The sequence below is a fragment of the Mizuhopecten yessoensis genome, unplaced genomic scaffold, assembly GCF_002113885.1.
Source record: "Mizuhopecten yessoensis strain PY_sf001 unplaced genomic scaffold, ASM211388v2 scaffold4823, whole genome shotgun sequence".
Taxonomy (NCBI): Eukaryota; Metazoa; Mollusca; class Bivalvia; order Pectinida; family Pectinidae; genus Mizuhopecten; species Mizuhopecten yessoensis.
The window spans coordinates 331,876-359,202 of NW_018405739.1; the positions used below are offsets into that span (position 1 = coordinate 331,876).

At 34.5% G+C, this 27,327-nt stretch overlaps 2 protein-coding genes and 1 pseudogene across 4 annotated transcripts in view; all 3 read left to right on the forward strand.

The window, feature by feature from the left end:
• The first annotated feature begins 23 nt into the window (after nucleotides 1–23).
• On the forward strand, nucleotides 24–10,450 carry LOC110449808 (organic cation transporter protein-like). 3 transcript variants are annotated; one of them, XM_021496902.1, is made up of 11 exons: nucleotides 24–203; nucleotides 2,768–2,832; nucleotides 3,410–3,900; nucleotides 4,226–4,329; nucleotides 4,657–4,811; nucleotides 5,898–6,066; nucleotides 6,546–6,779; nucleotides 7,761–7,975; nucleotides 8,229–8,337; nucleotides 9,000–9,212; nucleotides 9,527–10,450. In XM_021496902.1, the coding sequence occupies exons 3-11, from the start codon at nucleotides 3,505–3,507 to the stop codon at nucleotides 9,588–9,590; spliced, it is 1,659 nt and encodes a 552-aa protein (XP_021352577.1). In that variant the 5' UTR covers nucleotides 24–203; nucleotides 2,768–2,832; nucleotides 3,410–3,504; the 3' UTR covers nucleotides 9,591–10,450. The 3 variants fall into 3 exon arrangements, with proteins under 3 accessions (XP_021352577.1, XP_021352580.1, XP_021352579.1); XM_021496905.1 differs by lacking the exon at nucleotides 2,768–2,832; XM_021496904.1 differs by lacking the exon at nucleotides 24–203 and having other exon boundaries at nucleotides 2,464–2,832.
• A 367-nt stretch (nucleotides 10,451–10,817) lies between these two features.
• On the forward strand, nucleotides 10,818–26,154 carry LOC110449839 (annotated as a pseudogene).
• The window catches only part of LOC110449809 (organic cation transporter protein-like), a 29,262-nt gene continuing 12,927 nt past the window's right edge, over nucleotides 10,993–27,327 (forward strand). Inside the window, exon 1 of the mRNA XM_021496906.1 lies at nucleotides 10,993–15,505. The gene's annotated coding sequence lies outside the window, so the exon portion shown is untranslated. The remainder of the gene's footprint in view (nucleotides 15,506–27,327) is intronic.

The following is a 27,327-nucleotide window of genomic DNA, read 5'->3' on the forward strand; positions in this document are numbered from 1 at the left end:
GCCCCCTGAACATCCATTCATTTCGAAACGTGCATCTTTAACTAATCGATGTGGTCCGTATACGTACTCGCGCCGGAGGAGGATTGTGATTCAGCATGAGAGCAGTACAGGACACGTGACCAGTGTAGTCTGGATCTAAGGTCAGGCAGTAAAAGGACAATACGATGACGTCCTGGACGGAATGTAAACACTGACAATATTCGGTAAGTAAGGATTTGTAAAGATTTGTGAAATGTATAGCTATAAGAGTTGTCTACCTTCATAATTGCTCTGCATTGAAAAGGTTGGTATCTCGATCGATATATTATAATTAGTGAATCTGCGGGTTAGTTGCCAGAAAGCGAGATGACGAAATAAAAAGGCAGACAGGCCCTGTACAGACGAATGATTAAACTTGGCCGAGTCATTGCAGTATAGTATTAGGTCATTTCCGGGAATACTTTTACCTATTACACTGTACTTCTTACAAACTTTTCATAAATATCTTGGGGGGAGGGGGATCATCCTTATCGCGTGATTCCCAAATAGTACCTCCATTTATATGGGGGATTGTAAGCTGAATGTTACACCATCAAGCCATACTAGTAGGTGTATTGTTTTAGAAAATATAGATATAACTACAAAGACCGAACTTAAGTACAGTAAAGTCCTACGATTCTGAACATGAATGTAGACAAATACTCATACACGTACATAGGCACATTTACATACACGTACATAGGCACATTTACATACACGTACATAGACGCATTAACATACACGTACATACCGGTACATTAACATACACGTACATAGGCACATTTACATACACGTACATAGGCACATTAACATACACGTACATAGGCACATTCATATAACATACATAGGTACATTCATATCACGTACATAGGTTCATTAATATCACATACATAGGCACACTTTCATACACGTACATACCGGTACATTTACATACACGTACATAGGCACATTAACATACACGTACATAGGCACATTCATATAACATACATAGGTACATTCATATCACGTACATAGGTTCATTAATATCACATACATAGGCACACTTTCATACACGTACATACCGGTACATTTACATACACGTACATAGGCACATTAACATACACGTACATAGGCACATTCATATCACATACATAGGTACATTCATATCACGTACATAGGTTCATTAATATCACATACATAGCTATAGGCACACTTTCATACACGTACATACCGGTACATTTACATACACGTACATAGGTACATTTATATCACATACATAGGCACATTTACATACACTTACACGATCACATTTATTGAACATACACGTACATAGGCAGATAAACATACACGTACATAGGTACATTTATATAGGCGTACATAGGCACATTTACAAACACGTACATACCGGTACATTAACATACACGTACATACCGGTACATTTACATACACTTACACAGGCAGCACGATAACATCATTGTACCCAAAACGGGTCATTCTTTTCATAAACAACAGTGTTTTTTAAACCCCCTCCCCCAAAAACCCATCTCCACTTTCCTTTTTCGATGACAAACGTGAACATAATCCACTTTAGTCTACTTAATTACCTTGAAACTGATGAAATGAACGAACGTCTGAGCACATAGAGAACATGTAATGTACTATTGAGGTGCACTAGATCCAGTATTACATCACTATCAATCGTGTCACATTGAAAGTTTTAAGTATACAAGTACTGGTTAGGAATTAGGAATGTGTTGACCACTAGCGACCACTAGTGACCAAGACCGTCCTTTCACACTCTCTTTTTGTTTTCTGTCATACTAAATTGACTACTTATGCATGTCGTCCCCTTCATACTATGTTTGGCGCATATTCATCAACATGTTTTACATACAACATCATTTAACAATGTTTACACCAGAAAGGTTAATTTATTTCCGTTATCATGTAACTGACATAGAAGTTAATTAACCGTTCGTAGACTACTTGTTTACCCTTGATATTGTACACATGTACTATGGACTTTACCCTCAGCTTATTTCTGTTCTTCGTCATCACGTAAAATACTATAGACAGTCCGTGTTATACGTATCTATTCAGTGAATAACGAGCCCAGTGTTTCGAGCTACACGTATGTTGTATCCTATAACCTGTCTTAAGTGTTTATAATCCGCATCAGAATTAGCCATCGTGTTGGCATTAATGTTTATATTTCTCAGATTAAGAAATCACATATGCTTGAATCGAATGAAAAAATTAAATATCGGACTTGGGCAAGGCTAGTGCAACCGCCGCCGGCCGAATAAAACAGTAGCGATATGAAATTGTAATTGTTTTCCAAATATATTACAATACTTACAATATTTCAGATTTGGGGTGACTGAACAAAATGACCAGCTTTTTTTTTCTTTTTTTTCTTTTTAGATAGTTAGGATATAATTGAATTATTATTAAATGAAAATCCGTGACGCGTTTATATTGATATGTTCCCCTGCTAAAATAATTTCAACTTTATTGTTTGATATGTATATGTAGCATGAATATGTTGACACGGAAATTACCATTCTTTATTTTGTAATCAATGGTCCCTGTTTGCTTCCTCAGGTAGCCGTTCGTGTACAGGGTTTTAAACGTTTTAAACGTTCCAATGAGAAGACATGTGCTTATTTCCGTCTCCAGGCCACATCTTAACCGTTATCATGCCTTGACCTATTTTAAACGAAGTCAATACATTGTTTGTGTTTGTTTCGTTCTTAATGTTATCTTGTAGGGCACTGAGAGACCGATCCATTGCGGACACACATTTTGTGTTGTACTCGCGATCGTCAGACAGCAGTAAGTAGCGAGTCGCCCCCGGCCTTTGCACAGGGGTGATAATTGTACTAAATCCACTAAGCTTCATTCGTATAATATAATTTGTATATATATTATTTGACCGTGTGTTTTGAATTACAGGAAATGTATATTTTACTGTAGCCTTAATCATTATAATTGATTATGTTATATTTCTAGATACGGTTATTCTAAATGTCATCAGCTTTTAAACGGATAATACCGATTTTTTCGTCATAACTGATTGAACGGGCTGGGTCTGGTGTATCACTCCTAAGGAGCTTAATGCTAAATTAAATGAAGGTCTCTTTTGAAGGGCATTTACCGGAATAATAACATATTATTTTATGTAAGTGTTAGGGTTATGATTTTGAATGTCAGGAAATGAAAAGTCTGTTGTAATTTTAATATTTATAAAATATTTTACATCCATGTATAATTAAAAATAACAATGATACTTAATACTTATGTGTATTATTCGGTTTTTATGCAGTGACCGAAATCTGTTACAAACTGATTTCTTTGATTGTATCGGTAAATTTAAAAATAATTAAACTAACAATGCTTTTTAATATTACAGCGGAACTCTGAGCATTTTTTAACAGGAGAGATAGCGACGACCAACGTGGACATAGACACGGCGATTTAATTGTGCTGAACACCTAAACAGAAGTCATGCATTTTGACGATTTGCTGCTGATACTTGGTGGATTCGGACGTTACCAAAAGATCCGTCTGTTTCTGATATGCTTAGTGGGAATTCTGTGTGCATTTCACGCCATGAACATGGTGTTTGTTGGTGCTAAACCGGGTTATCAATGTAGAATCGGTCAAACAAACCTTTCAAGAAAGGAGTTTGCTAATACAACTTTTGAAGACTGGGAAAGGTTTCTGCGAAATTCAGGGAAAGGATGTTCAATTTACAGTCCCTCGCAAACATATGATTTGATAGTGAATGGAAATCTCACCATTGATGGATCAAAGGTGACGGGCGATTCCAGCCTGTCCACCGAGTCCTGCACGGACTGGGAGTATTCTCAGGATGTGTACGGACCGACCATTGTATCTGAGGTAGGAATGACGTCATTATCTTGCAGTTTGTCACCCGTCATGTTTATGCCACTTTTTTACCCAGCAGTAGGAGCATGCAGTTTGTTTTCTCCAAAATAATCAAGTACAGCTATACCGCAACGTCAATACCCGAACAAAAATATGATATCGGCATATTTGAATTATGAATGATATTATGCAAAAACTGGAAAATTATTATTATATTAATGTTCATATGCATATTGCATGTTTTTTATTCGGTTTTATGTGTGTATGCGTTATGTGCGGTATGAGACATGTGTAATGTTGAAGTGTTTGATTGTTGTATGTCCATTTATGTCCATAGTTCGATCTGGTATGCAGTCAGGCCTGGCTACGAAGTACAGCAAAGACCCTCTACTTCTTTGGTCGAGTAATCGGCTCTGTTGTATTTGGGCAGCTATCAGACATGTACGTTACAATAAAGTATTTCAAATTGTGTTGAACTTTCGTCAACTGAATAGCTGTTGGAATTGTAATACTTCATCCTATAACATCACGTATTTATAAAACGTTGCTGTTTTTTGAACGAAAAATATATATACACATTAAAATAAACAGTGTGAATAAAAATATTATTCGAACTGAAAATCGATGAAATCAGGGCAAAATATGAACAAAGTAAATAGTTATATAGAGACCATTGAAAAGTACAACGAGAATAAGACCAGGTGTTCCAGAAGGGTAAGTGTATCTGCTTCATTGACGTCAAAAAAATAATGTGTTCTATTTTTTCAGATTTGGGCGGAAACCGATGTTCCTTTCAGGTCTTCTGTCACTTCTGGTAGCCGGATGTGTAGCGTCAGCAGCTCCCTCCATGGCTGTTTTCATTCCGTTTTATATCCTGCAGGGGGCAGCACAAACGGGCTTGTACTTGGTCGCGTTCACCATGTGTACGTTTAGCTTCTTACTATATTTTGTGTCCTTGTGAGTACGGTTCCTACTGTGTGACGTAGTGATATTATTTTACATTTACATTTCTTTTTGTTAAAATCAAGGTTTTAACATGATCTAAAAAAAATCTTTAAATATTTTAAAATTTACTTTAAAGTTCTGATAGCTCTAGTTCCTTATACAATGTTTTAAACAACATTACATGCGCACAATTGTAACGACATCATGCATAGAGCACGATAGAACAAAAAGGTCAATGCACCAGGTCGATAGAAGATCTACAGAGTGCCAAATGTACCGAAATAGCTGTTATATTTATAGGTGGGAGATAGTAGGGAGATAGCCAGAGTCTCCGATTAGGTTATGTTTACTTAGCAGATATTACGGCCGTTGTATTCTCCAGTGCGGCTGTGTTGATGCTTATGAACGGTGACTGATCATGACCCATGTCGATTGTACGTCAATTAAAATCCTGATATGTCATGTCATCAGACTAGAATATTGTCAACCTCGCGCACCGGTCAATTTTCTACCCACACAACACAAAGGATTTAAAAAAAAATATATATACCCTGCTTATATGTATGCCGACAACATAAAAAATGAACAAAGCAACGTATACTATTGAATGATTAGTGCAACAATTAATTAAAAGTATGTAACGTGTATCTGAATGCGGTTCAGTACATAGAATATCAAAATACTACTCAATGCCAAATAACTTATACCGGTTTCATACCTTTTTACAGAAGTAGAGCTCTCCCATATAACCGTTATGCTCTTCGACCCATTCTTATGTTTTGTTTGACCAATTCCTATGTGCTGTTTGATGCTTTGTAAAAAGCATCAGGTAAGTGTTAATGTTTTTTTTAGAAATTGTGTAAAATAATAGGTAAACGGATATGCCCTTCACCCATACATTAAACGTTAGTAGTGTCTCCCTAATACAAATGTAATGTAATTAACTTACTATATAATTTATCATCAACTATTCTTTTCAGTGCAGATTACTGGGGGATTCGGGAGTTTAAGGACCCCTCCTGTTTTTTGACTCTCAGTAAAATGAAGATAAATGAATATTGTAGGTACTGAGCTGGTGGCACCACAGTATCGAGTAATGGCGGGATTTATGATCCAGGGTTTCTATAGTATCGGGTACATGGCTCTTTCCCTGATGTCCTATTATATCCGACACTGGCGCTACATAGAACTGGTGATTACACTTCCGGTGGTGCTCTTCTCCGTGTATCTATGGTATGTTTGATCTAAATCTGACTACCTTATTGGTAATACAGAAATAGAAATATTGATCTTTTCTTGAAATTCCGTTGAATTTTTTTTTTTGAAATTTTAAGTATATGTTTACTATGAACTCTGAGATATATGATACATAGCTTATAGTATGAACGTTGTGCTTATCCTTATTTTTTAAACGAGCGTGTTATCTGTTAATACCGGTATTTTAGGTTACATTTGACGCTGTATTTGTGTTGATTGTTCATATCTCTTAAACCATTTTAGAATTTTTATTATAAATGCACTTTATTGCATTTGGATTGTGCCGTTCATTAGTGAACATATTCCAAATTATCATTCATTAAATCATTACACTAGTTTCTTACTATAGAACCCCTTTGAGAAGATAGTTTTTGTTGCTGAAGTTACCATATAGCCTGAACATACTTTACACTGAAAGTCAACTGAGTATTGATCTTACGGTGATACCATTTCAGCATACTGCCGGAATCCATTCGGTGGCTTTTGTCCAAAAACAAAATAGAAGACGCTACAACAATAATCAAGAATGTTGCCAGAGTGAATAATGTGGAGCTCACCGACACAATGCTGGAGAATCTCAATGACGAAAAAGAGCAGGCGGAAGTGGCAGATGGCCGGAAGTACACGTTTATTGATCTGTTTCGACCATTACCGATGCTGGCCATTTCCATCAACGTCTGGTTCAACTGGTATGTGTGTGTCATAGGTTATAACGCCTCTGTCTATAATTATCTCATTAATTAATGCATGTCTTGATGCACGTCTTGTTTTGAAGAAATAGCTCTACAGTTTCATGTTTATTATAACTTCATTATTGTTTTTATTAACTGCCTCCCCCTTTTTAAGTGTACCTTTGTTTGTAATTCCCTTTCTGTTGATGTCCCCTCGGCTCCTGCTGTTGTTTTCCCTTTTGTTTTTTATTTTCCTCGGTTTTTGCTATTATTATCCTTTTTGTTTTTGTTACCTGCATTTTTTGTTGTTGTGTTCACTATGTGTTTCGATGTTTCCTGGGTTATATTGTTGTCTCTTTGCTCTAGTTTAGTTTAAGTTCCTGTAATTGTCGTTTTTTTGTGGTGTACCCTGTGGTGCTGTTATATTTTTCCTTCCTTGTTTTGTCGTTTTATTTTCTCCCTTTTGTTATCGGACGCCTTCGGATATTGTGTTTGCCTTGCCTTACCTTTTGTTTTCGGACGCCTTCGGTTCTTGTGTTTGCCTTGCCTTAACTTTTGTTTTGAGACACCTTCGGTTCTTGTGTTTGCCTCGCTTACCTTTTGTTTTCGGACGCCTTCGGATCTTGTGTTTGTCTCGCTTACCTTTTGATTTCGGACGCCTTCGGATCTTGTGTTTGCCTCGCTTACCTTTTGTTTTCGGACGCCTTCGGATCTTGTGTTTGTCTCGCTTACCTTTTGTTTTCGGACGCCTTCGGATCTTGTATTTGTCTCGCTTATCTTTTGTTTTCGGACGCTTTCGGATCTTGTGTTTGCCTTCCGGTTTTTTTCGGCGAACTGTCAGTTTCTCAAATTGTCTTTCCTTTTGTGTTGATATACTCTCCAATATTTTTTTGTTTTTTTTGTACAACGATTTTTTTTTCAATATTTATCTTTGTCTGACGCTATGATTAAAATTTACAATTTCACTGACCACAATTATAATTTGGAGCTTAATTTCAGGTTTGTCAATGCTATGGTGTACTACGGTCTTTCCCTTGGAACGGGTAACCTTGGAGGGGACCCATATATCAACTTCTGTATAGCCGGGGCTGTGGAGATCCCCGCCTATGTCCTCTGTGTTCTTTTCCTTAACAAACTGGGGAGACGTTGGCCGTTATGTGGAACCATGGTTGTCGGGGGCTTATCCTGTATAGTATCCGGTTTTGTACCAAGCGGTATGGACCATTTTATTGATACATAACTTTTCTATTGAGACCGTTCTTCGTGTTTGATTCTCACGCAGATATTATTAAACAAGAATGTGTCTTAAAACCTTCTTAAAACAATGTTTGAACTGTTAAAATAATTTAAGTTAAACTTGTCAAGTTGATTTATGTAAGACATCTGACTTAAGCATATTGTATCCAACATGCTTGTCTTCATTTTTAAGGTAAAGTTTAATGTGATTTTCAAAAATCTTTTATATAGATTTGGTAGCAGTCAAGGTCACATTTGCAATGATTGGAAAATTTGGAATCACTGCATCGTACGCGATCATTTATTTAATGACAGCGGAAGTGTTCCCAACGGTTGTAAGGTAATTATCAACCTAATTAGAATTTCAATCAATCTACCTATAGTTTCCTAATACATTTCTTCATTTTAAATATTTTGACCCAGACATTCAGATCATCTACGATCAGTTCTTATATAATGAATTCATCATGGAACCTGGGACACAAGCTGAAGGAAGACAATTCTCGTCTGATGATGTTTAACATTATACAAAGATGATGATGATGATGATGATGATGATGATGAAGAAGATGCTCGTCATGTATATATTATGATGATGATGTTGATGTTTGTTAATGTGTATAGATTTGATTATGATACTGGTAAAAGTGTATATATGACGATGATGATGATGATGATGATGATGATGATGTGTATGGACGATGATGATGATGTTGTTGATGATGATGATGATGATAGGGACGATGCTTGTCAATGTATATAAAGGATGATGATTGAGAAACGCGTGCTTCTGTCTACAAGTGAGAGTATGTGTGTAATGTCTGTTTGATGTAGATGTAAAAAAACATTCGAAAAATAAAAACCACAGGCAAGGCAGAACCGAAAACATGTGTCTTTGCATAAATATTTTTTATCTTATTTCATAAACTGTGTTCCGTTCTCTTTATATCAATGTTATATTTATACTATAACATGGCTTCTGATCCCCCGTTCATCCTATAGAAATGCCGGCATGGGCGTGTCTTCTATGACTGCTAAAATTGGTGGAATGCTGGCGCCTATTATTCTAGAACTCCGGTTGGTTTGGATTCCCCTGCCTCTCGTGTTGTTTGGAATTCTATCGGTCCTGGCTGGAGCCCTTGCCCTAATACTTCCAGAGACAGCAGGGAAACCCCTACCTCAAACCATTGAAGAAACCATAAGCAACAAGTCCAAGTAAGAAAGGGAATATACAGTATCAACATGCATGCGATTTCATCTATCCTCTGTATCAATTACTTGTAGTATAATGATAAATAACAATTATTAAGTTGTGTTAGGGCAAGTAATGCAACAGTTGTTTGAACCGATTTTTGTGATGATGTATAATTAACAGATTATTTAAATATTTACGATTTAATCAATGTATATTGAATAGACATACTTAAATACTTCGTTCAACTTTTTATGTATGCATCTCCTGCATGCAATAAATATTACGACGATTCGAATGTAAATTGTGTTAATGAAAGTTTTATTTCGTTTTGCAGAAAAGTAGGAAAAGAAAAGGGAGATGCCATGCCTACGGACGACGGTAAAAATGCAATATGTTAGTAGTTTAACGCAACAGTCCATCTCCAGTCTTCCTCAGGGAAAGGATCATCTCTAAATGATAGCTTAGTATAGAAACTGCAAAAGGGTGTTCATTTTGTAGATCCTGTTTTGTGTGGGCTGGCGTGATATGAGTAAAGATTGGATTCTCACACGAACTTATGTGTGACCCGAACATGACAAAGTACAGTTGTATGTTGTAGCATTTTCCCTCTAACATTTTGAGTTCGGATTTGTCTGGATGTATTGCTGCTGTGATGCAGTTTACATACTTTACATTATTTCACTGTATACTTTGATATCAAAATATCAACCGTTTTATTTTTCTTTTATATATAACTCCACACATTTTTTTCACAGACTGCACACACAAACAGACATTTCAGCGTAAATGAATTGATAAAAACAAAAAAACAATGTTGTTCTTTTGCAAGGATTTCATTCTTTTTCTCATAATGCGTTAGTGTAATTATCATTCAACATTAAAAACTCGTCTGACTTACATAAAAACGTTTACGTTTACACTGCCGTATTTAAACTATCGGCAAACATGTAAAACAGTTGACATCGCTGGCTTAAGTGTGTCAAAATTTTGATGTTGCAACTCCAAGTTGTATAATGGAAAAAAAATCTTGTTAAGTCTGTATATCAGATATTGCTTAAGCATTGGTACGCCCTTTCGTGGATGAAGTTTCCAATGCCTGCAAAATTCTAGATTTCTGGTCTTAGTAACGCACCAGGAAATAATATACCACAGCCTACAAGGACATATTATACTACAGCGACATAAAATACAAGACCTGAAAATACCACAGCGTCAGCGCACAAAGAAATAATATACATATGCAAGACCACACACGTGTGTTTTTCTAACGAATCAGAAAGCACGAGGTTATTGCGCGGACGAATATATTTTCACGAGTGCGCGGAGCGCACGAGTGAATATTTACGTCCGCGCAATAACCTCGTGCTTTCTGATTCGTTAGAAAAACACAATATGTGGTCTTGCTTTTATCACATACCTTCAGTATTTGTTAGAGATCGATACAAAGATTTTATAAACTTTGATGTTTTTTGAAAATACCGGGAACTTTTCAGTTCGCCATGACAAGGGGGTTCCCATAAAAAGTAGTTCCGGCTAGTAGGTAAATTCAACATTCTGTATTGCATATGTGCAATACAAAACGTTGTATTTCATGGTCTGAAAATTGCTTGTATTACTATAACAAGATGCAACAGGTATGTGATAAAATAGCGTCAGCGCACAAAGACATAATATACAATAGCGTCAACGCAAAAAAACATAATATACAATAGCGTCAGCGCACAAAGACATAATATACAAATAGCGTCAGCGCACAAAGACATAATATACAAATAGCGTCAACGCAAATAGACATAATATACAATAAAGTTAGCGCACAAAGACATTATATACAAATAGCGTCAACGCAAAAAGACAAAACAAACAATAACGTCAGCGCACAAAGACATAATTACAATAAAGTCAGCGCACAAAGACATTATACATGTATACAATAGCGTCAGCGCACAAAGACATTATTTACAATAGCGTCAGCGCACAAAGACATACTATACAATAGCATCAACGTAAAAAGACATAATATACAATAGCGTCAGCGCACAAAGACATAATATACAATAGCGTCAGCGCACAAAGACATAATATACTATAGCATCAACGCAAAAAGACATAATATACAATAGCGTCAACGCAAAAAGACATAATATACAATAGCGTCAACGCACAAAGACATAATATACAATAGCGTTAGCGCACAAAGACATAATATACAAATAGCGTCAACGCAAAAAGACAAAATAAACAATAACGTCAGCGCACAAAGACATAATATACAATAAACTCAGCGCACAAAGACATAATATACAATGCTGTCAGCGCACAAAGATATAATTACAATAGCATCAGTGCACAAAGACATAATTACAATAGCGTCAACGCACGATGACATTATATACCACAGCGTCAGCGCATAGAGACATAACATATAATAGCGTCAAAGCACAAAGACATGATATATAAAAGCGTCAATGCACAAAGACATAATATACAATAGCATCAACGCAAAAAGACATAATATACAAAAGAGTCAGCGCACAAAGACATAATATACAATAGCATCAACGCAGAAAGACATAATATACAATAGCGTCAGCGCACAAAGACATAATATACAATAGCGTCAGCGCACAAAGACATAATATACAATAGCATCAACGCAAAAAGATATAATTACAATAGCGTCAGTGCACAAAGACATAATTACAATAGCTTCACGCACGATGGCATTATATACCACAGCGTCAGCGCACAGAGACATAATATATAATAGCGTCAAAGCACAAAGACATGATATACAAAAGCGTCAATGCACAAAGACATAATATACAATAGCGTCAACGCAAAAGATATAATTACAATAGCGTCAGTGCACAAAGACATAATTACAATAGCTTCACGTACGATGACATTATATACCATGGCGTCAGCGCACAGAGACATAATATATAATAGCGTCAAAGCACAAAGACATGATATACAAAAGCGTCAATGCACAAAGACATTATATACAATAGCGTCAGCGCACAAAGACATAATATACAATAGTGTCAACACACAAAGACATAATTCGAATGTAACGTCTAAAATACTAAAAGAATTCTTTAATTACTATAAACAATGCTATTATACACGGAATATGCTTTTTCGTATAATGCACGAGAGATGGTGCTACCACATATGGCTTAATGGAAATATTTACGTGCTGGTGCTTATTTTTATTTTTTTAAATTATATATTTGAATGCTCTGTAACATTAAAATACTAGATTGTATTACAGAAACATTCTTTATGCTTCTTAGTCATCAAATATCGATTCAGATTACTTTCTAGTCATATCTTTATGACGTCAATGTCGTAAATTGCACGCAAACGTGGTGATGGTGTAGGATGTGCGGGCAGAAATATAAACCATAGGTCTAGTATACATCTAGTGGACTGCTTGTGACAACCGTAATGACTTGATGGCATTACACTTTCAGCTATTATTACAAAGTATTAATTTACATTTAATATTGACTCAATGGAAACTCCCTCAAATGTCCTAGCGATGAGGAGAACACAGAGACAGTTCAAGTCATTGTATGAAGCATTCAAATGGTAAACAAATGGTTGAACCGTGGGAATAGTTTTTTGAACGTTCTCATAACCATAACTGTTTTGTTTGCTGAAACTGTGTTTACAAAACTTCAATTCGATTGTCTCCGAGACAAAATGGTGCTCAATGTGCATAGTTATTGAAGGAATGTTATTTGTGCATTCGTTTACAGGGTATCAGTAAAAAGTTCTTAATATTTTCTTTTGCTTTTTGTTTCTTTAAACAAAACTCTTTTCGTGTTTAGAGTAGTACAAATTTTCCAGACGATGGGGTAAAAATTCTAAGGTTCAACAAGCTATAGTCATCCTGATTCAACCCCATGATAAGTTATTTTCAAATACCTGAATTAGAGATCGAAACTAATATATGTAATTTAAATATATTGTAACTGGTACATTAGCTATTAAAATGTTCCAGAGCGGGTTAATATAGTCAATATTGGCGTTAAGGCTTATGTCTTCATTAAACATGTTTCACTGGAACTACAGTAAACAGGAAATTAATCTCCGCATGACCTATATAAATGAAGGTATATAAATGAACGAAATATAATATGTCCTTTCGTAGCATTTGGTTGGGTCACAAAAGACATTTACATGTTATTGGTCCGGTTAGTTATTTTTTATGAAGACATCACCTTAATACCTTATTATTGATTGTGTTAACCTCGCTATGTACCATTTTAATAGTTAATGTACAGTACAATTTCAATATATTTAAAGAACAAATAGAAGAGCAAATTCAAAGACCCCAATTGAAAATCGGAACTTTCAGGGGGATTGTTGAACCTTAACATTTTTTACAATTCAAAAGTGTTATTTGTTAATGACTTTCGTTTTCCTCGAGTCGTCGGGTGGCGGTTATATTCTTGGCGAGTCTTTGGGTAATGTCACTTTCTAATGGATATACTATAGATACTTTTTCTATGTAATTTGTATCTTTCTTTTGTTCATATTTTGTCCTACTTTTATCGATTTCGAGTTTTAATTATGGTTTTGTTGATACTTCGGTATTCTCCTGTTATTTGTTATACATTATTTGTATATATATACCAGTATCATTGTGACGTCACATAAAAAAACGATAACGTTATCATTCCATAGCAAAACACTTTTTTCCCATTTTTTTCTATTAGTAAAATATAATTGCTTGTTGTCAAAATGAGCTAGTTTAAGTTATTGTTGACACAAACAGATTGTTTTCATAAATATTATGGACAATTCCATACATTTCCTTGAGGATGGTTATTGCTAAAAATCATTATATAAAATGTCAGTTGATTTATAGAAAAGAACAGTTATTTGTTTTAAATCAATATTTGAAAAAAGATTTACTTTAACATTCCATTATCTTTAAATCCATCAATTGTAACCAATTGCAATGTCACTGCCCATATTACGTCATATATTGACACGTGTAGCTAACCGTATATCCCACCATGAACAAACAATGAAGTAACATTTGTGGACTGTGTTATATACCGTGATTTAGCATCAGTTACTTAGTTGTTGTGAGAAAAAAATACTTTATACATAGGATGAAAAACCTATTGTAAAATCAGGAAATTATTTTGAAATACATTTAGTAAAAATAATAAATTAGTAGTGATAAGTCTTACATTTGAATGAATAATACGGCCTTAAAGGGGTAATTGGGGATTATTTCTAAGGCTTTCCTGGAATACTAGAAGAACTTTTGTCTTCATTCAGCGATCCCTCCGTAAAATGAAAGGGCGGGTAAAAGAAGGAGAAATAAGGGTTAACGTTGCACAGACTATTTCTAAAACTCGGTGAATGTTTTCCGACCTAATTTGGCATAGCTTGTTAGGTTAGGGACAGAACGGTAGGACAAAATAAAAATAAATAAGAGCTTATGTCTATAAAAGCCTACCATTTATGACCAGTTTAATGAACTCTTAATCCCATTTAGCATGACATGTAGGCTCAATAGCGGAAATTTAGGTTTATATTTACAGACTACTTCTAAGCTATAGCGGTAGGAATTTTCACGTAATTTGGTTTTGGCAATAACTGGATTAGGGGGAAAATATATAAATGAAGACTTTTACTGAATGGAGACAGTGGTGAAGAGTCTCAAAATAGAAAACTGCCTTTAGAAAATAACGTTGTGGGTTCTAGGATGTTAGTATTAATAAACGTTTGTACGCTCCAACTTTCAGTTTTAATCAGTGAAAGTAAAACATAATCGGTGCTAAGAGCTCCAAAATAGATTTTGAGAAAATCTACAGAGAATCACCTCCTTGCGTTGACATCCGAATAGCTTAATATTATATCGTATTTTTCATAATCATGTCTGTTAATGGCATCTAGCATGCACAATAATTCAGTGTCACGAGTTAAATGGAATTAAGTAATCGCACCTGTTTAGTAAACATACGTGATATGTTTTGTCACGTTATTTCAGTGTTAAGCAGTGGATAAACCCATTTAAAATATCACGTTATAGTGTGTGTATATGTACGTCTACTTACGTTATGTGTGAACATGGAATCAGTTGAAACCAAATAGGTTTATGAAAAGCAGGTAGCAAAACCGCTTGCACAAATTAGTTACGGGTGGATATTCAAAAAGCTGTTCCAGGTGTCTGTTGAAATAACGGGCGTTCATCATGTCGATAACGTGTTTAAGCAACTGAGGTTAAATGCTGGCCAAAAGTGTCTTTGGTGACTCTGACCAAAGGTTAACCTCTTAAAAACCTGTATGTATCTGTAAACTGTAAATAGTTTTGTCTTTTATCAATCTAATGGATAAAAAGAATTTGATAAATCATTTCCACAAGTTAAAAAGATTAACAGAGCGCCTTTTATAAAAATATATGAGGATAGTTATATAACAAGCGGTAAAGAGTCGAAGATTCTGTTTTTTCCGTAAACAATTCTAAAAGAAAGGAACAGAAATTGTTCACGTTTTGTCTGTGAACTACTATCAATGACCCTTGACAGTTTCAACGCGAAGAAATAGTATCTATTTAGTTTGACGAATCTATAATTTTTTTCTACAAAAGCTTATCGTTTTATTAGTATTTATTACAAAACTATTGTGGATATATATTTTTTTGTATTTTGCTCCTAGGAGCAATTTGCAAAGAAATAGTTCTTTAAGGCAACTAAACACTCTAGAGTGCAAACATTTAGGTTATAAACTATTAATTACTAATCATATATTATAAGGAACTAATATTGCCCCTAGAGAAGGTTTCTTGATAATTTAAATTAATTTTATTCATCAGTTTATGAAGTACCAAATTGATAGTATGATATATGTTACTATTGTTTTAGATGTAATAAGTTACGAGTGTCGACTTTGATTAAAGAGTAGGATGTCTTGACGGTATGATGCATTGTATGATAATAATTAAAGAGTAGGATGTCTTGACGGTATGATGCATTGTATGTTAATAATTAAAGATTAGGATGTCTTGACGGTGTAATGCATTGTATGTTAATGATTAATGCTAAGGATGTTTTGGCGGTATGATGCATTGTTTGTTGTTGATGAAAGAGTATGATGTGTTGACAGTATGATGCATTATATGTTCTATATGTTTTACTTGTGTAGAGTTGCGCGAATGTATATCACTATGTGTCATGGTGTTTTGAGAATGAAAAAAATGTCAAATCGATATTTTGTATAAAGTACTTTATAATGATTATTGTAGCTATGATCTACCTTTGATTTGTGAAAGAATTAGTAGTAAAATCGGTTATATGAGTAGTGTAAACATATCTTTATGAAGTGAATCAGGCTTATCTGTGTCTAAGAGAATGGTAAAGTTACACTCATCACGGTTCAGCGCCAAAGTCAAGTAATATGTATGAATATCATGATAGTTTTTAGCTGTTAAATACGTTCGGGTTATTGAAAAAGTGTTTACATGTGATTTCAATTAAAACAAGTAATTTTTTAAGTTGGTGAAATATACCGTGCATGTACATTTTTTGTCGTTTGTGTATGTGGAATAGAAATATGCTTACTAGGTCATGTATATTAGAACCATTTTTTTTTTTAGAATATGGTTTCATATTATATCCCAGCGTACATAACGAAGTTTTTATGAGTTTTGGATAAATGTAAAGTTTCAAATGAAATATTATGTTTTACAACAGTGGAATTGTTATCTATATTTTCTTATATGTCGTTATTGTTGACAAAAGAAAAAAGGAATAAATCAATCATGATGTTAAATCTGTGTTACAGTCATCCTTGCAACATTACCTCCAGCAAGGAGTATTATAATGCATTGATTAACTTTGAGCAGAAGATATCGCTGAGCCTTTCTTATTCATATGTTGTCATTTACTTTAAATATGAAAATAAGTTAGATTTATGAATATATAGACAACCCTTCCATATGTCCTTCAACGAGTTAATGTATTCTTCAAGATATTGATATCAAACCAGTTTTTTTTCTGAAACCCTTGGTAGAGCAATTGTTTCATGTTTCATGTGATGAATGACTCGCGCTTCATTTCGCTCCGGATTAAATATAGTAAAATTGGATCTATTATTAACAGAGGACGTTATTTTAACGCATTCTGTGTTTCCTACAATTTCAAATGAAAGATATTTAGGTGATTGTTTTTGATATGTCAAAATGAAAACCATTTTTTTCTCTCAGGTATTTCAATTACATTCGCTGAATTGAGTTATTGGATGATATCCAATTACATCAGAAAAACTGAAACTCTCTATACGGTTACATCACGCAAATTTTAAAACCAGATAAAATAAATTATAGATATTTTATAACAGTGATGAGAGCATGTCAAAACAGGAATGTTGGAGAAACCAAAGTCGCCAATATGAAGCTGAATGATTGATTAAACATTTCAATTAATTTAACTCATCATGTTTAATACGCTTTTTAATCATATCCTATGATGACGTTTTGTATTTTAAAACAGTTATTTAGAGACCATATACTTTATCTTATAACTTATCGTTCGTTTGCTCAGTAATACCATTATGTATACGTGATCGTTTTTGTAGTTGTGCTATTTTCACGTTTTTCACGAGAAAGATCTCAACAAGAATGTCGACTTTGGTAGCTCAGTCACAAAAAAATCATTAGGATCTTAAAACCGCAAATACAACACTATTTTAATTAGGTTGTACCCTGGTGAAACGAGGTTATACCAATTAATCCCAAATACAACTGGAAGCACAGCCATGTTCTGCTCCAGGACCAGACAAAGATGCGTGCGATTAATTACATGCAACAATGTACATTTTAAATCATCAACGACCAGTGTCAAAATGGAAAATTATTTAATTATTCATTCATAGCTAACACTGCAATTGTTTAGTTCGAAATTATGTAATTGAATACTTTTATTATAAAAAAAATCATTTAAGCACTGTTTCTAAAAACACGTCTTGCATATGAATATGAATCGAATTAAAATAAACAAAAAATCGAAAGATGGACTGGATCAAAATATAAATACATGGATATGTATATTTTGTTTAGTCCGTTTGTACTACGCCATTCAATATGTCGCTTAAATTATTGTCAGTAATGATGATCATTATGTTTATACACTTATATATTTCTGATAGAATTAAATAACATTTAAAAAAAAAAAAATCCAAGATATCAGCCAATCAGGTTATCTGTAATTTCAGTTGCTCGTTGTCACATTGTAGGCTAACTTCAGTCACTAATCTCAATTTATCTCTTTTGCTTAGCAGACAATTTCAGATATACATTTTGACGAGTTGCTCCAACGTATTGACGGTTTTGGACGCTACCAGAAGGTTCGTCTGTTTCTGATATGTTTGGTGGGAATCCTATGTGCGTTTCATTCAATGAACATGGTTTTTGTTGGCGCAAAACCAGAATATGAATGCACAATCAACGACTCAAACAAATTGAACAAAATATTTACAAATGTCTCTTTGAAAAAATGGAAAGATTTTTTAAGGACGGGAGGGGAGGAATGTTCGCTGTATAGCCCTTCTTAGACTTACGACTCTTTGCTCAATGGAAACTTTATACTTGTCGTATCAAACGTTACAGTGCCTTTCAATTTCACAACCGAACCATGCACACAGTGGGAGTACTCAGAGAAAGTATACGGACCAACCATCGTGTCTGAGGTAACTAGTTCACTGCACTCAGATCGTTACAGAACAAAAATGTTTAAAATGATGCTAGATAGTGTGCCATGTTGCTTCATCAACAATAATGCATCAACTTATAAAACAGCAAAACATTGTAAAAAATGTGTTGCAAAGCAAATATGAAATTGCAGCTACACAATATTGTGATTTTAATAGTTGAACATCGACATTATTCAAAGCATTGGTGTATTGAACAAATAGACAATAATAGGTGAAGCTTGCAGTATCAGAGGAGACGGGAACACATGTATAACTAAACTGAAATGTTTTTGCTTTTGTTGTCTTAGTTTAACCTTGTATGCAGTCAAGCATGGTTAAGAAGCACATCAAAGACTCTCTACTTTTTAGGACGCCTTGTTGGGGCGGTAGTTTTTGGCCAATTTTCTGATATGTAAGTACATTGTGTATGTGTTTGTATAGCTTTTTTGTCGAATCTATATACACACTTTTCGATTTTTTTGAAGACTTCGTGGATCGATTACATATTCAGATAAAAATATCAACAAAACGAATATAGCTAATCATTGCTAACGTTTTCAAACCTTACGGCCATCTTAACGCAATTACTTTTAATTTCTAGGTAACAATATTATTATGTAGTATGAGTAATAAATTAATGGTAGTAATGACGTTATCAAACTAATAAGATAAATAACACCAAATAAGATTCATTTTTGCAAATTATTATATAAAGCAATTGGATTCAAACATTGACATTGTAATTTTAATTGCATTACAGATTTGGAAGGAAACCTATGTTCTTCTGCGGTCTAGTATTACTGCTTATATCCGGGTGTGCGGCAGCCTTAGCACCATCTATGGTAGTGTTCATACCATTTTACATTCTACAGGGAGCAGCACAAACGGGCCTCTTTCTAGTAGCGTACACTATGTGTAAGTGTCTGCCATTATAATAATAATCCGCCAGTAAGAAAGAAAAAAATATGGTCTTTAGTTTATTTAAACTATTTAATTGATAATTAAATTAACATTTTAAATAATGTATGAAAATGGATAACAAAATTCAATGTAACATCCTAAAAAAACGACATGGAACCGAAGAAAATTGCTTTGCGATTATCACTGATTAACTTATTCAACTTTACTTTGCTCTAACACATGAAGGTTACGTACGTCTTTCGTTGTTATGATTATTTAATTAGTTTAAGATTAAATCTAATATAGCAAAATATTGTTTTGTTAGGTGTTAACATGTTTGTCTAGAATGTTACTGGACGTAAAAATAAAATAATAACGATCTAAAGTATTATTCAATTCACATGACGTTAACAGTGTATACCAAACGCTTATTTGTTTTTATCTTTGTATATGTTCATCAGGAACTTAGCGGAGGTTTACTTAATATATGTATTTATCAGATATAATAATGTATGTCCCATTGTTATATATCTCGATATACTTTGAAGGCACTGAGTTGGTGGCCCCTCGGTACCGTTTGCTGGCCGGTCAGACGATCGTGAGTTTCTACGCTGTCGGGTACATGCTTCTCTCCTTGCTGGCCTACTTCATCAGACACTGGCGCTATATCGAGATGGTTATCACGGTACCGGTGGTTCTGTTCGCCGCTTATTGGTGGTACTTGTCGTTTCAATACTATTTTGACGAATACGTATAAAAACGTTAATGCACGAGGCAAAAGTTTGTGTATTTACGAACCTATTTCAAAATAGAATGGTTGAAAAAGTGCCTGACGCAGAGAACCAGACCTGCAAAATCTATTGTCGCATGTCTACTGGCCAAAACTAGTACTTCTTTTCAAGACCTTGTGGGAAGGTGTCGATGTCATATTTTTGACATGCTCATGAAAAAAAGGTTCAAATAAAATAATAACAATAAAAATAATATACAATATTTGATATAGCGCCCTTTCTAGATAACATAAGCCACTCTAAAGCGCTTTACAGTACATACATATACAATTAATACAATTAGCACATACATTAATCGATACAATGTTTTAGGAATCCGGAGGAGCTGCCTTATCAGGCGCTAACTACTAGTCCTATGCCACCTGGCTAATATATCCCTATGTGTGTATGTCTGTGTGTATGCTGGAGATGTAATGTGTTCTGTTTGTAGTGGGATCGTGCTTCCAACGGTATCATTTATAGTGCCACCTCACTTGAACGCTATAGCACAGATACCGCAAAATCCACCCCAGGCCATTATATACTCCACCTGGGTTGTTAGAGTTGTGTGGACAGTAGAAAAAAACTTTCTCTGAATATTCCATGCGTACAACGACTTCGGATATCGGGACCCGGCCGCTTGCGTTAACCACTCGACCAATCCACCAATAAATACTGGGATAGGTAGTTTGTTCAAGATCGATAGAAGCTGAAACTAAGAACCAGGTCTTTAGTCTGTTCAAAATAATTAATACTTTTTCATATTTGAAAAGAAAATGAATATAGCTTTCCGTTTGTGGTGAAAATTCGTTAATATCATAATTTCCGATTGACAAGGAGACAAATTGCTGAATATTAAAAAGGCTCAAGACTGTAATATTGAATTATTGTAATTAATCATATTTTAGCATTTTGTTTTTGTGTCTTAGAAAGAAAGTGTTATTCATAGATATTAGTGGACTCAGACATTGCTTCCTCTTTATTCACAGGTGTATAATGGGAAATTCATTATATTTCTAAAACGTTTAATATTGTACGAGATGAAATAACATCCTGAGGGAAACTTTACAAAAAATCAACTATTGGTTGAGTAATGGTTTCGAGAAGTAAGAGTCAGTGCCTCCACCACATTTAGAATATACAGCCAATTCATCAACATTTATACGTATACACATCTCCATGCAAGCGTCTGAATTCTAGAGTTGTAGCCTCAACTGGTAAGTCTCTCGATGAAGCTAATATTCCTAAATCCAGAGAGTAGCTTTGTAGATGTTGTTGATTATGTAGTATGAGTTGTAAAACAGCTGGTTTAAAATAATGTGTAAAAGCTTGATTGTTTGCACCTGTACATCAATAAATAATTTGTAAGAGCTTGATTGTTTGCACATGTACATCAATAAATAATGTGTAAAAGCTTGATTGTTTGCACCTATACATCTATAAATAATGACTCCAGTCACAAGTAAAATAAGGACTACACGTGGTAAAATAATAATCGAATTAGGGAACAACTGTCTGTTACCAGACTGTGACGTTGTCTAAGTCTGAGGATTCACTTTCAGTATAATTTAAATGATATTGCAGGGTACGGATATTGAAGCAGTATTTCATTTGGCCTTGATTTGCATTTGTTTTCATAAATAATCGCAATGGTTAGTTTTATACCAGATTGTTCGTGGTGATAAACGAATTTCCTACATAGAGTATGCATTCATGTTCAGAATCGTAATGTCGGTGGTATTTTTATGGCTATTTGTGGTATCTTCTTGTTGTCGTTGTTTTTACTTATTGTATCATGAACGAAAGGCACATGTAACTGTATTAACGTTTACCGCAAAGAACAATTCTATTGAGATTTAATACAATTTGTAGATTGGTTCCTACGGACAAATAAGACAAACAGTGTAAGTGGTATTTGTTATTATTTTGTTGAACCTTTATCTTTTTTTGCTTTGATATGATTAATTTTAGAAAATTACATGAATTTCGACCCTCATAACAAACAAATACAGGAAAAAAATATGTAAATGAAAAAAAGTGTTTTTTTAACTTTCAGCATTCTCCCAGAGTCTGTACGATGGCTTCTGTCGAAAAGTAGAATGAAAGAAGCTAATTCCATCATAAAGCATGTTGCGAGAATCAACAGTATGGAGGTGACTGATGCTATGCTGGAAAATATAACTGATCAGAAAGACCATCTGGAAGTAACCGATGGCCGGAAGTACACCTTTGTGGATTTGTTCCGACCTTTACCGATGCTATTTCTGTCTATTAATGTGTGGTTTAACTGGTATGTGATCGTATACAAGGTCTTTATTGCTCTATCTCATTGTCTTCCCTCAAGAGAACAGCTTCCATAAAAGTCAAATTAATTATATCATGTTCCTTAATAGACTGGGGCGTCGACTGCCCCTAATGGGCGCAATGACAATGAGTGGAATAGCATGTGTCATTTCCGGTTTCATACCAAATGGTTAGTTTGTTTCTGTTATCAAGATGCGTTTAACACGGCAAACGAAAGTTAAACCAGGTATTCGAGAAGGGTAACTTTTTTTTTGATTTATCGCGATACCCACCATGTTAATTTAAACCAAATCCAGGTACTATCACGTCCCCATATTGAAAGCCAAAAAACAGGAAATCAGGGAACAAAAATGATTATTCTAAAAAATGTTCAACCCCTCTTCGCGCAGGAAATTGAATGTTTCTCAAGAAGATTACGACGACTTACCCATAGTTGTTATCAACCGGCATATCACGAAATCTTGTGTTATAAGGTTATCATCTACATCTATCACGGAAAACTCAATACTCATATCAAACATTGAATACCAAATCATCTGCGATATGTTATCACTATAGAACGGAGAAGCAGTGATGTTACTGTCAAGTAAAGGAAAGCTCTCGATCGAAAAATTGTACAGCATACTGTAAAAGAGTCTTGATTTGATGTCCAGGAGAGTATATATGATATAGGATCGAAGTGGATAATAAATATCTTGATATCTAAGAAGTACATCGTCGATATATTTGAGTCTGAAAACAATTTCTACATAGTCAATATTCATCGAAATGAAGTTGAACTATTTGTGGTCACATTGAACAAATTTTGCTAAGTGAGGCAGTCGCCAGGTACTGGCCACAGGTTGGTCGTTTTTTCAGGGCCCTCCGGTTTTTCTCCACCTCTTAGTCCTGGTACGTCCTTCAATGACAAAAGCTTTACATGGAACATAAAGCACAAATACAACCAATCAAATTGTAAAAAATCTACTTAGATACTTAATTGGTTTGTACTATTCTGCAACAACGCGAAAAGTATTGTTCAATATACAGCATTATCTTATCTCAGAATACAAGTCAGTAAATACTCCTAGCAGGCATTATAATAAAACCTATTTGTTCAGACTGTTTATATTTCGTTGCATGTGCCATAAAAAATCTTCAAAATCGGGTACAACTTAAATGACATAATAGTATTGTTCGTTTACCGAATGTGTAATCTATGAATGTGTGTTCTTCCACAGATTTGGTAACGGCCAAAGTCGCATTTGCCTTGATAGGGAAATTTGGAATATCGATATCATATGGTATCATTTATTTGATGTCGGCCGAGGTGTTCCCTACAGTGGTCAGGTAGGAATAGTCCTTCTATATTTACTAACTAATTTAATATGCTGTTTTCCGTTTATTGATTTCTTGTACTGCATTGTCTTTGTAAAGAAAAATAAATGGGGGAATTATATTGTGACGATAAATTATCTTAGTTAGTTTGAAGTATTTTAAAATGACAACATAAATATTGTAAGGGTGGTCGGGTGGTGCAGTGAATAGAGCACGTGCTTTTCAGAAAGACAGACGAGGTTCTATATCCCGATCGGACATAAAAAGGTATTGGTTCATGTGCCGGACCACGTGGGTTTCTCTTAGGTTACTTCGTTTTTTCCGTTATTTAAACCACCGCCATCGATCAGGTCCAACAGGAGATAGTAACACAGGCTGGAACACTTGATTCATAATTGCTGTAAAATAAACAAAGTTTCTTCTTAAATATTTTCCATAGAAATGCCGGTATGGGCGTATCCTCCATGTGTGCTCGTATCGGGGGTATGCTGGCCCCACAAATACTGGAGTTACAAAACGTATGGGGTCCCTTGCCAATGTTGCTTTTCGGGAGTATGGCAGCGATTGCAGGGTGCATTGCTTTGTTTCTACCGGAAACCTCAGGGAGAAAACTACCACAAACCATAGAGGAAGCGTTGAGTAACAGATCAAAGTAAGAATTCAATAGTCTGTATGAATCTTTTTTGCATTATATGGTGTTTCATATGACGAATCTTCATTGAAGTTGATAATACTCTCCTTATTAATTTTCTAATTTTTAAACGATTTGACATGAGTAAGTCTTTTAGAATTGTCTTTGAAAAGGGAATAAACCCTTATTAAAAGTATGTGCTTCACGTAGCGTATAGCAATGCTCTCGATTGCAATCTTATTAATATATGTCTATATATATTCACTTTGTTATGAAAGAACCTTTTTGACTATAAAAATCTTAACTTAATTTTAAATGACCAAGTTGAATACAATTACATCAACATTGGTAAAGATCAAGCTTGTTTTTACCACAAACGTCTGTTTCCTTTGTCAAGCAAAAAGTGTAAATCATCAACACTCTTTGCTTTACAAAGGAAAGACATTATCGAAAGCCCGCAAAATAAGTTTTTAATTCCTGTTTATGTTAAACACGAACTAAGCATATGCTATTAAAACCAAACTGTTGAATCTAATTACGAATATTTCAATATCATTCACTAATAAGAATATTTTCAAAAATATTTATATACTTTATAATTTATCTTTGGTCAGCTTTAACCGTTTGATGTGACCCTGTTTTTGGCATAAAACCACGCAAAAGATGTAATCAAGTCTGTTTAGTGTAACCACTACCTGGCCGAATGTGAGCAGGTTTTCTTTAATTGTTGAAGTAGGAACGGCTGGGCCGATATTGCAACTTAATTTTGTTAACTTATAGACGTAGATGGGTATTTAATTGAGTCGGCATATTACCACTTGAAGTGAAATAATACACAAAATGACCTTTTAGAAGTGTACTGTTTATGTGTATACCGACGCTGCTGTTGATAATATGTAAATGTTTCATATATTGTTCGTAGGTCAGTGAGAATGGAGACAGAAGAGGTCACATCAGCGCCGACTGGAGTATAGGAGGCACCCAATCCATCACCGGCAACAATGTATTTTACTAGCAGCAAAAACAATATCAGCAATTTAAATAGTGCAAGAAGTTATGATTTTGATATATTGTATTTGTAATCCCACACTTAGCTTTAAGCATATGTGCCGATAGAGAATTTCAAAATAACGTACGTTTCAGTTCGTTTTAATTTTCAAAAAGAGCAAATAAAGATATACGTACACATCATTGATAAAAAGTCCAGAATCACACAAAATAAGGTTAAATGTAAACGTATATGATGCATCACCATTAAGTTCAAAATCGGTTCTAATGATAAAGACACACCACATTAGTCTTTCTTTCTTTCAAAGAGAGGGCAGTCGTTTGGACTCAATTTTATTACTTCGTTAATGTCTGAATATTTTTTAATTGACAATTTTAATTTTTTAATTTTCGTTATTATTTCTGTTAATATAGGAGTAATCATATTTTTACATTATCAGCCTATTAAATAAGTGGTCATCTTTCGAATTCACAAAGGTGTACATATGATGTTTTCTCATTATTGCAGTAGTATGAATAGTATAAGTAAGTACAAAGTTTGACATCAACGCTGCTTTGTATTTTAGTACACAAGTGTTCGAGTCAATAAAAAATGGCATTCCTCAATCTGCAGATTGTTTTTTAAATGTCTATAACTTGGCTTCAGAATTTAAAATTTTGATTTTGCAACTCCGCACTGTATGATGGACAATCATTAGTCAGTATATCATATATCAGCTGGTACATGTAATACTCTATCAAACAATAAAATAATAATGTCCTGCATGTGTTAGAAATGTATGGATACTGTCTATCACTCCAGCACAACCATAAGATTACATCAATATTAGAAATCTGAATGCAACGGCTTGATTTATGATTTATTTTTTATTAACATCAAATTCAAATATAATGTTATATGTATGGTAGTTTGGGCTGTCACATATGGCCTAATGGAAACACATTCGTTCTAGTATTTTATTGCCTTATTATCTTATTACTATAAAGGTTTTTTTCGGGAGTATATCCAGAATCCTAGTTTGTATTGCTAATATCTGGGCCTATTGGTTGTGTAAGGGAAAAGAACATAAGGAAAGGACGTGCAAGATCTTAGGTTGAAACCCACTAAGGTTGACAGGTAAGTCGATTCTACAATGACCAATTCCGTAAGAATAACTCGGAGCCTAGACGAAGACCTTCTTTGTCTTCACGTAGGAAACAAAGATACCCCAACATCGATTTAACATACTAAGAATGTTCTTTCCCTCTATCTGGTCGATTGCTACTTTTCTCCCTGGCTTCTCTTTTGACACACGTCTCCATATAATATACTTATTGTGACAAAGTAAAAACGTAGATGAAGGAAATTTCTCAATGCTTGCTTCCAAACCAATATAAGATAACACAACCATGCCATGTATTTAATCTATATAATCAGTTAAAGCCAAATAAACTGAAAATCGTGAACAAGAAAAATAATTTAATCCTATAAACGGGGGATAGTTTACA